At 66.1% G+C, this 10,123-nt stretch overlaps 1 protein-coding gene across 2 annotated transcripts in view; it reads left to right on the top strand.

Annotated features, from left to right (window-relative positions):
• The first annotated feature begins 870 nt into the window (after positions 1–870).
• ADSL (adenylosuccinate lyase) overlaps positions 871–10,123 on the top strand; it is an 11,316-nt gene continuing 2,063 nt past the window's right edge. For both annotated transcript variants that reach the window (XM_044677868.1, XM_044677867.1), the window contains exons 1-9: positions 871–1,110; positions 3,096–3,299; positions 3,819–3,863; positions 4,310–4,389; positions 7,981–8,152; positions 8,244–8,290; positions 8,853–8,943; positions 9,715–9,784; positions 9,877–10,024. In XM_044677868.1, coding sequence (XP_044533803.1) covers positions 928–1,110; positions 3,096–3,299; positions 3,819–3,863; positions 4,310–4,389; positions 7,981–8,152; positions 8,244–8,290; positions 8,853–8,943; positions 9,715–9,784; positions 9,877–10,024 — 1,040 coding nt within the window. In that variant the 5' untranslated portion in view covers positions 871–927. The remainder of the gene's footprint in view (positions 1,111–3,095; positions 3,300–3,818; positions 3,864–4,309; positions 4,390–7,980; positions 8,153–8,243; positions 8,291–8,852; positions 8,944–9,714; positions 9,785–9,876; positions 10,025–10,123) is intronic.

The following is a 10,123-nucleotide window of genomic DNA, read 5'->3' as shown; positions in this document are numbered from 1 at the left end:
GACTCTGGGCAAGTCACTTCACCCTTCTTGCCTCGGTTTCCTCATCTGTCAAATGAGCTGGAGAAGGAAATGGCCGAGGACTCCAGTATCTCCGCCAAGAAAACCCCAAAGAGGGACTGAACCACCCCCGCCACTCTAGGGAAAGGGAATGAAAGTAGGTCTTGGAGGGGAGTTTAGTCGGCATGTTTTGTGGGAAGCTGTAGAAAAAAGAGCCGGGTTCTACAGAGCAAAGAGGCCAGGGCTGAGGACTCTTAAAGAAGGACAGTGCGGCTCCGCTAAGCCACAAGCCTCTGAAAGACGCCCTTCCCTCTGACAGTGGCACTGCCGGGGCCTGGACATCCTGTTTGCGCGCTGTCTGGGTGGGGACTGAACTTTGGTAGCCCCTGTATGTCCAGTTCCTGGCACACAGTAGGTGCTTTGTCCAGGAGCTGCCAGCCAGTTGGGCTCCGAGGTTCTCAGTCTCCAGACTAGGCGAAGGGGTCCTGCAAAGGGCAGCCTTGAGATTCCCTTGAAATCCCTCCACTGCTCAGCGGCCAGCCGGGTGGCTCAGTGGCTGGAGAAGGGAAATCCCGAGTCCAAAGGCGGCTGTGCCTAGCCCCAGGCACTAACGCATAGCATCAAAGCGAAGACGGAAACCGAGCCCCCACAGCCCGGAATCCCCCCACCGGGCGGTGCCAGGTGGAAGCCAGGAGAAGGTTGGGGCTGATCTAGGGCGGGCAGCGGGGCCCTCGAAGGGATCCGGGTGTAGGAAGGGGTAGGATGTGTGTCAGGTCGGGAAGGGGGCTGGCTCTCTGGGCTTCCCCTCCCACACGGGCGCGGCGGTAGACGCCCCGCCCCGTGACGTCACCGCGCACACAGTGTAGGGGCAGACCCGTCCGGCCCCGGGCTTGGGCTTCTTCCTCCGCGACCGGGGCGCGTGGGGCTCGGATGGCGGCCAATGGCTGTGGTGGCGGGCAGGCCGCGGACGGCGGCGAGATGGACGTCCACAACACGTACCGCTCGCCGCTCGCCGCCCGCTACGCCAGCCCAGAGATGGCTTTCATCTTCAGCGACGCGCACAAGTTCCAGACCTGGAGACAGCTGTGGCTATTCTTGGCGGAGGCGGAGCAGGTGAGGCCGGCAGCCAATCGCAGCCCGCGCCGCGTCCATGTGACGCGCTCCCTCCTATCCGAGCGCGGAGGCCCGGAACTTTGGAGCCCTGCCACGACCCACGTGTCCTTCAGTCCTTCCCCCTCCCCCACCTTTATCTCAATTTCTCTTTTTTAAGGGGTGAGGTCGTACAAGGTGGCGCCCACCTACCTCCCGTGCTCGCCCCGAGCCTTGGTCCCGGCTGTACCTCCCCCTCCCCCTCCCCGTCCTTAATGCGCTCTCTCTCTCTCGCTGCGTTCCGAGGATCCCCCTGGCCCTGTCCTTGCACAGGTGCTTCTGCGATTCCCCAATGGCGCGGAAGGTCCGAGTCTCCGGGTGGCCGGCCCCTGCCCGTGGAACCTTTCCTCCTGCTCTGAATCCTGGGCAGTGGGGGTTTCGGGACCTGGCCTGGCTCACACAGTGTCTGAGGGCAGATCTGAACCCAGGACCCCTTCCCTCCAGGCCCAGTTCTATCCGATGAGCCGCCCAGCTGCCTCCGGGAAGAAACTGAGGCAAGCAAGGTTAAGTGACTTGACGCAGCTAGGAGGCGTCTGAGGGCAGATCTGAACCCAGGACCTCCCGGCTCCGGGCCCAACAACCCTTGGAGGCAGCTTTACAGAGAGGAAAAGGCGCGAGTGTGTGGAGGGGCACAGCAGGCAGATTCGAACTCAGACTCCAGACCCTGAAACCCCAGCCTGGCAGGGCCTGTGCCTCGATGCTGTGTACAAAGCACCCCGCTGTCAGTCTATCTCCCTCCCCCTTGTGCCCAACAGGAGTCCCTCCTCAGGTGTGGCCTTGGATAGGTCACTGCCCCCTTCCCCCCCCCCAGCGACTGGGGGGGGACAGACAGATGGGGGCCCCCAACACCTGGTGTTCCCCAGATTGGGTCACTGAGGCCTCTACAGGCAGGGTGTGGCTGGGCTCTAGTTCTGTCTGGGTTGGGTCAGCCCAGCACCTGCTCACTGTCACTCACTCTGTCAGGGAAGGTCAGGCTCTTCTGGCTTGGCCCTGGGCTGAGCCCTTGGCTTTCTGGATAGGGGAGGAACAGGGAACCCCTGGGGTATGCTGGGTGGTCAGGAGCTCTGGAGAGGCCTCAGGTTCCTTGTGGGGGGGCCCTCTGTTTCCTCATCTGTATTTGGGGGGGCCGGATGTCCTGAGATGCCCTCTCAGCCCCCAGAGCTCCCTGTTGGGGGGACAGAAAGGCAACCTCGGACTCCGTGAGCCTGCGGGGGTCTCTTAGTGGGGTTGGGGGACCGGCTTGTGGGGGCCTTGGCTCCCGAAGAGCTGGAGGGACACCTCTGTGAAAACTCAGCCCCGAGGGGCCCCTCAGCCCAGAGCACAAAGTAAAGCTCCCCAACATTCGGTCACCTTGTGCTTCTAGGACCTGATGGAGGTGGGGGGCTCCCCAGAGCATCTGTGGGAGCCTGGGAGGAGGCTGCCTGGCTGGTCACTGGCTTAGTGCCTCCCAGGGCCCCATGCAAAGTCCCACAGCTGGGGGTGTTTTGTCCCCCTCTTGTCGGCCCCTCAGGTGAGGGCGGAACCCTTAAATGGCGCAGCCTCAGCCAGAACTTCCCTCCCCCTCTGCACCCCTGCGGGCTCTCCTCCCCCCTCTGTTACCCTCATCTGACTTGGCAGGTGAGAGGTTTAGGGGGGCAGCTCCGGCTCCCAGAAGGCTTCGAGGCGTCTCTCGCTGATGTGCCTGAGGCGCTCCCGGCTTTGGGCCCAACTTGCTCATGTGCGGCTGTGGTTTGACCCCATGGACGTCCCGATGGGCCCCTCTGTGTCCCCCCTTCTGAGAGGGCCAGCGGGGTGGGGAGGGCAGCAGTTCTCAGCACAAGCGGCTGCCCGGAGCCGCCAGACCCCCCCCCCCCCAGGGCCCTCCAGCATTCCCACCTTCGCCCGTTTGTGGGCTGGGGGTGCCGGGGCTCGGGCGGGAGCCCTCAGCGGCCCTTCTCTGTGTCCCGCAGAAATTGGGCCTGCCCATCACCGACGAGCAGCTCGAGGAGATGAGGGCGAACCTGCACACCATTGACTACAAGATGGCGGCCGATGAGGAGAAGCGCCTCCGGCACGACGTCATGGCCCACGTCCACACCTTCGGCCGCTGCTGTCCCAAAGCGGCCGGCATCATCCACCTGGGCGCCACGTCCTGCTACGTCGGAGACAACACGGTACGGGCGTGCCCGGGGGCCGAGTGCGGGACCCTCCTCTAGTGGGGGGCGCTACTGGTTTTTAACCTTTTCTTCCTACGTTTGGAGCCGGACCCTCCCCCCGGCAGCACCAGGCTGTCCGGCATCGCCGTGGCACAGGAAAAGGGAAGCAGCCTGTGCTGAGCCGAGGAGCGCGGCCCGCCCGGAGGCTCTCTTCTGGGCACAGCCGTCTCCGGGGCCTCCCCTTGTCTACAAGCCACGTGCTGGGAACCTCGTTCCTCCTCTTCCCTCTGCCAGGAATTGGCATCGCCTCCGGCCCCCAGAGGCCACTGCCTCCCCGAAGCAAGCCCGAGCCGGGGTTAATGGCGCCCCGGGGGCTGCGGGGGGCCTTCCCTCGCGGGGTGACCCTGGGCGAGTCCCCTGCCCCCGTGGCCTTGGGAGCGGCGCTTAGTCCGGGTCCTAGAAGCGAGGAAAGGTCATGAGCCGCCGGGGTGGGCCGGGGCCGGCGCTGACGTGTGGCCTCGCTCTGCTTCCTTGCAGGACCTGATCACCCTCAAGAAGGCCTTCGACCTGCTCCTTCCCAAGGTGAGGAGGCCAGAGTGGCGCGGGAGGATGGGGGGAAGAGAAGGGGCCGGGCGGGGGCCGGCATTCGGCCTCGTCTCCTGAGCATCCGAAGAGGGAAAGGCTCTCCCGGCCGAGGCGTCCAAGTGCCGCGAGCCGCCGGACTTTGGCCTAAGCGAGGGCCCGGCGACAAGAGCTCTGTCCCTGCGCCAACGTCTCCCAAAGTCTCCCACCCGGCGCCAAAGGTTCAGAAAGGCCGGCCTGAGCCAGGGCTGGCCCGGGCGGGGTTCTGGGGCACGATTTGGCCCTTTGCGGGCCTGCCCAGCCCAAACAGACGCTGTGGGGGAGGTCACGAGTGAGGCAGAGCGAGGTTCAAGGGGCCCGGCTCCGGCCTGGCCGCGGGGAAGCGTCCGGGATCGTCTCTGGGCCCTCTGCGGCTCATGGCCCCCCGCCCCCGCCCTTTCTTGCAGCTGGCCCGAGTGATCTCCCGACTAGCGGATTTTGCCGCAGAGCACGCCGGCCTGCCCACGCTGGGCTTCACGCATTTCCAGTAAGTGAAACCCCTCCCCCTCGGCCCCCACCCCCCCGCTTCCCCATGGGGACCCCGATTTTGGCGGGGCGTCCCTGGGGCCGAGCACGTGGTGGCCTCTTTGGGAATGGGGGGCCTGGAGTGGCCTGCGTTCTCTGCCCAAAGCACGGGGGGCTCCAGAAGCCGCCTGCCAGGGTCGCGGGGACGCGCCAGACGGGCTTCTGCTTCAGAAATGCCCTTTGTGAGCCCTGCTGCGCGCGGGCGTGCGCGTCTCCCGTGAGAAGGGGAGAGCGTCTCGGGGGCGTCTTCCGGGATCCGAGGGGCCGCCAGAAGTGGGGCTGCCTTGGAGGCGACGGTTCCCTCTCCCGGAGGTCTTTGGACAAGGCCGCGTGACCTCCCCGCAGGCCTGGTGCGAGGGGCTTCCTAGGACTGGACGGTCATTTCCACTGACCCCACAGTGAGAAAGCCCCCAGTGCGCAGCCCCCCTGCCTGCCCCTCCTGTGACGTCGGGGACCACGCAGGGGCCGCGGCCTCGGACCCCCCATTGGGCAAGGCGTGGCGGGCAGAGGCCGGTGGCCAGCTGGAACAGAAAGAAGGCCGACCTCAGAAATGCTGGGGCCGCCCAGGGCTCCCCGTCAGTGAGGAGCATCGAGTACGAGCTTCCCTCCGTGGGAGGCGGCCCGCCCGCTTCGGTGCCGTGGTCCTGAGGGAAGAGATTGAGGGCGTCTGCGCGGGCGGCCTGGGAGATCCGGGACCCTCCCCTGCACCCTGCCCGGGGCCAGCCCGTGTCTCCTCGGTCGTTCCTCGCCGGGCCCCAGCGAGGGAGCGAGCTTCTCGCCAGTCCCAAGCTGGTGTTTCCAGGCGCAGACGGACGGGCGGTGTGCGGCGCCGGGGGAGGGGAGCCCGCGGAGGCTGCTTCGACGTGCGCCTGGGCACAGCTTGGTCCTGCCACGATCGGATGGGGACGGCCCAGGGGACAAGAAAGTGTCCGGAGAGGGTGCCCACTGTTCGCTGGTGCCCGAGTCACGAGGCGGTCACAGACGGCCAGGCAGACTCGACTCACCCACAAGCAGAGACAGAAGCGTCCGAAGCTTCCAGCTGAAGATAAGAACCGGCGGACCGTCCTCAGCAAGCCAAGTCTGCCAGAGGGGACGAATGTTGACCTCTTGACTGCTGCTTTGCCAGGAGCTTAAAGCTTTGTAAGAAAAGGTGTGAGTCGTGAAAAGGAGTCAAAAAGGAGTCTCAGATTTGGATCTGTTTGAGACTCTGTTTCTCTTGTTGGCCTCCCACATCGGTCCACTCGCCGTCCCCACAGGCATGATGGGGCCTGGCGGCCTCAGAGCCCGGGGGCGCCCCCTCCGGGGCCCTGAGCGGTCGCTCGTGCAGGAATCTGCTTGGTGGGCCCCCCGGGGCTGCTTCTCGCATCTCTGGTCTCACCCTCGTCATTCGAAGCTCCCTGAGCACGCCGGGGCCGCCATGTTGGGACCAGCTGAGAGGGGCCCGCTGGCTCTGACTTCCCCGCTTCCCCAGGACCCTCGGAACGGCCTCGCTGCCTCCTCGGGGCCCCCGGCGGGCTTCCTCGGAGCCTCTCCCCTTCGTGGCTTCTGTCCTCGTGCCCGCTCTCTTCCACGAGGCGAGGCCCAGAGGGGCTGCGGGGAGAGCTCGGGGCTTGGAGCCGGGAACAGCTGGCTTCCGTCGGGTCCTCAGCCGCTGGGCAGGGGGGACCCCAGAGAGACGGCAAGAGGCAAAGGCACGCTTCCTGCAAATGGCGGCCATTCAGACGACGGTGGATCGGCGCTCATTAGTCCATCGGGTCCCGTTTTTCTCCCAGAGTTGTTTGACGAGGCTGGACGGGGAAGCCCCCTCCTCTTTGTGTGTCCTCTCTCTTCTCTGTCCTCACGGGGCACCCTTGTATTGTGGCCACCACTGCGGCGTCTTGTCTGCCAGAAGTGGCTCAGGGCCGTTCTCGGGCTCCCCTGCTCTGGGCCCCCGATGCCTCCCAGTTCTGGGCACGCCTGGGGTGGTCTCCAGGGAGGCTCCTCCTCCCACTCTGGATTTCCGGCTCTCTTTGCCATTTCCTGTGGAAGTCCCCAGGGATGAGAGGACTTCTGGGTGCAGCTCCTGCCCGCAGGCCCTGCCTCAGGGCTGCCCAACACACTGCGGGGAACAGCGGGGGACGTCTGTGGGGGGCTTCACAGCCACAAGGAGGAGAGGCTGGAGAGCTAGCTTGGGCCTTGGCTCGAGAAGCATTTCTGTTATCCTAGGGGTAATAGGGAGCCCCTGGAGTCTCAGAGAAGCAGGAAACCCCCCGTGTGTTTACTGGAAGCGCCTGGAGGCAGAGGAGGATGAAGGCTGCTTACCCCGGGGCACCAGTGCCAGGATCAGGCACCTGGAAGTGGCTGGGTGGCCTGAGAGTGAGTTCAGAGTCAAGGACGAGAAGTAATAACCTGGGGGCACCTCTGGAAGAAGCTGGGGTGGGGGGAGCTATCTCGGGGATGTCCAGCTGCAGGCCCAACAGGAAGCTGACATTTGGGGCTTGTGGGGGAGACGAAGCCTGAGGTGTGGAGACGTCTTCATAAAGATGACGTGGGAGAGGGGCAGCTGGGTAGCTCAGTGGACAGAGCGCCACGCCTGAAGGCAGGAGGTCCTGGGTTCAAGTCTGGCCTCAGACACTTCAGAGCTGGGTGACCCTGGGCAAGTCACTTGACCCCCTTTGGCTAGCCCTTACGTCTCTTCTGCCTTGGAATGGGTACAATTCTAAGACAAAAGGCGAGGGTCTCAGAAACAAACCTGAAGATAACCCGGGAGCTTACAAGGCCGGGACCGAGGGTCAGAGAGGCTCTGGGCGGCCAGGGCACTGCTACCAAGATCCATCCAGATCGCCGGCCCTTCCTGTGCGGCCACCGCAGGGGACCAGACAGCGGGCCAGAGAAAGAGCTCTGCGGCCACGGGAAATCGGGCAGAAAGGCGAGAGGCAGAGGAGGAATGGCCCCCATGTTGGCCGTGCCCGGCCTCCCCCAGCGCCCCGGCTTCTCTTTGAGGAGGGCTCGGGGGGCCTCCCACGTCAGACAAGGGTGGACTCTTAGAGCCTCCTCCATCCCCTCTCCCAGCAGAGAAAGTGTGCCCTGGCTGTCCGCCCCACCCCCAGGGGTCCTGGTGTTCCGGGCCCTCCAGAATCGGGCCAGAATCAGGCCTTACGGTCCGGCCGGGGTGGCTGTGGGAGCCACGACAGGAAGCGGAGGCAAAGCCGCCCCTGATGGACGGACCGTGCTTGGCTGGTGGAGCTGGGGGGGGGGGGGGCTGGCCGGATTCCCCGAGGCGGAGCCACGCTGCCCCTGGACAGCAGACTCCTGGGCGTTCCTCCGAGTGGTCGCCGAGGGCGGCAGTCAGCAGGGCTCCCGGGACAGGCCCGCCAGGGTGGGGGCCCAGGAAGGGTGCTCGTGATCCTCACGGCTGAGCCAGAGCCGGGGGGACGCCTCGGCCAGACTGAGCCCAGCCCTTGCCCGGCGGGGCTTTGGCTGCCGCGCTCCGTTGCCCGGTGCAGAGGAGACGTGGGTGAGCCTGGCGAGTTTTTCCCGTCGCCATCTCGTACCCCATTTCGGTTGTGTTCAGGCCCGCGCAGCTGACCACGGTGGGGAAGCGTTGCTGCCTCTGGATCCAGGATCTGTGCATGGACCTGGCGCGGCTGGCTCGTGCCCGGGACGACCTGCGCTTCCGCGGCGTGAAGGGCACCACGGGCACCCAGGCCAGCTTCCTGCAGCTCTTCGAAGGAGACCATGAGAAGGTAGGCAGGCCGGGCCAGCAGGGGCTTCGGCCTGCCCCGTGGGGGGAGCTTCCTCAGCCCAGAGCCTCAGGGATCTCCCCTTTGCCTCCAGGTGGAAGAGCTTGACAAGATGGTGACCCAAAAGGCAGGGTTCCGGCGGTATGTCCAGGGTGCCCTTCCTTGGGCATCGGGCCTTCATTCGGGGAGTCTCTGCTCGTCTTTAGCCACGTTCTTCCCTTCCCCCCCACCCCGGCCGGAAGCCTCCGCCTGTCTGGCTGACCCTGGGCAGCCCTTCGGCTTTGGGTGGCTGAGGAGAGGCCTCGCCGGCTCCGGCTCTTCTCTTTCTTGGTCGCCTCTGGCTGGGCCCCATTTTCTGCTTTCTCCAAAGAGGGAAGCATCGATGGGGCTTGGGGTGGGGGTGGCAGGCTTCCTGGGCCCCCTTCTCTCCAGAGGTGTGGCCGAGGGACCCCGGCCTGGCCCCTTGCGCACCCTTCGTCAGAGCCGCTGCCAGGAAGTAGGAGGGATCTTTGGGGTCCCTGCCCAGGGGCAGGCGGGCGCTGACTGTGTCTGTTACACTGTGGCCCCCCCTGTTAAAGGGGGACAGGCTCACCCCAGCCCTGGGCCTCCAGGCCCTCCCTGAGAGCCCACGGCACAAAGCGGGCCCACCCCTGGGGATCGGGTGGGTGGCCGGCTGTGGACTCGGGTTTGTGTTTGTGCGCAGCGCCTTCATCATCACGGGGCAGACGTACACGCGGAAGGTGGACATCGAGGTGCTGTCCGTGCTCGCCAGCTTGGGAGCGTCCGTCCACAAGGTGTGTGGGGCCGTGCTCGGCTCTCGGGCCCCCCTCCTTCCCTTTGGGCCTCCTCCTCCCTGCAGAGCCTCCCTCGGCGAGGCCTCCAACGACTGAGGCCCCCACGCCGTCCTCCCCGACCCCCACATCCAAAGATCTCCTCAAAAGAAAAAGCCTTTTCAGCCAATCCACACGAAGACAGGGAAGGCCGAGGTTCCCTGCTGCGCGCAGCCACCCGGGGCTCCCAGGCCCCTCCTTGGGGCCCCTCTGGTCACTCGGGCCTCACGGGCCTCGCAGCCTCCCCCGTGCCTTTCAGACGAGTCCCCGCCGTGGTCAGTCGCTCCCGGTGCTCCCCCTCCTCTCTGGGCCGCACTTGGGGTTTCTCATTGGGGGAAGCTCCTTCCCAAGAGGGTTCCTGGAGCCCAGGCGGCCAGTACGCAGCAGACGGGCCTTGAACCCGCATCTCCCCGGCTGTGAGGCCTCTCGCTGTGACGTGACCCCTTACGGATGCCTCTGGGGGTCGCCCGTGCCCAGCTCTGCCCCCTCCCATTTCTCTGGCCAGCCGTCTCCAGGGGGATTCCGGCCCGGCGCTCGGCAAACCGAGCCCTCCGGGGTTGGGGCCGAAGAGCCCTCCGGAGGCCCACAGTCTAGCCTTGGTCAGCTAGGGCCGGGGAGGTGCTGATGGCGGCCAGTGTCAGCGATGCGGCCGGCTCGGTCTCGTCCTTTCCCTGCCGGGCGCCTTGTTTGTTGGGGGGCTCATCTGCCCCCCGTTTCACTGCCGTTCCCCCTCAGATCTGCACCGACATTCGCCTCCTGGCCAACCTCAAGGAGCTGGAGGAGCCCTTTGAGAAGCAGCAGATCGGTGGGTGCTCTAGTCGGGGCGCCGCGGGGGAGGGGCGCGTGGGGGCTCCGTGGCCGCGGCTCCCTGACGCTTCTCTCGTGTCCGCGGGGCAGGCTCCAGCGCGATGCCCTACAAGCGGAACCCCATGCGCTGCGAGCGCTGCTGCAGCCTGGCGCGCCACCTCATGACGCTCGTCATGGACCCGCTGCAGACGGCCTCCGTGCAGTGGCTTGAGCGCACGCTGGACGACAGCGCCAACAGGTCTGCCCCAGCGGGGGCCGGGGCTGGGGTCTGAAGGGCCGGGGGGCAGGAGGCCGGGGGGGCAGGGCTGAGGTCTGGGGGGGCCGGGGGGCAGGAGGC

This window comes from Gracilinanus agilis, chromosome 5 (assembly GCF_016433145.1).
Source record: "Gracilinanus agilis isolate LMUSP501 chromosome 5, AgileGrace, whole genome shotgun sequence".
Taxonomy (NCBI): Eukaryota; Metazoa; Chordata; class Mammalia; order Didelphimorphia; family Didelphidae; genus Gracilinanus; species Gracilinanus agilis.
Note: the sequence above shows the minus strand (reverse complement) of the source record. Positions and strands in the feature narration are given on the sequence as shown.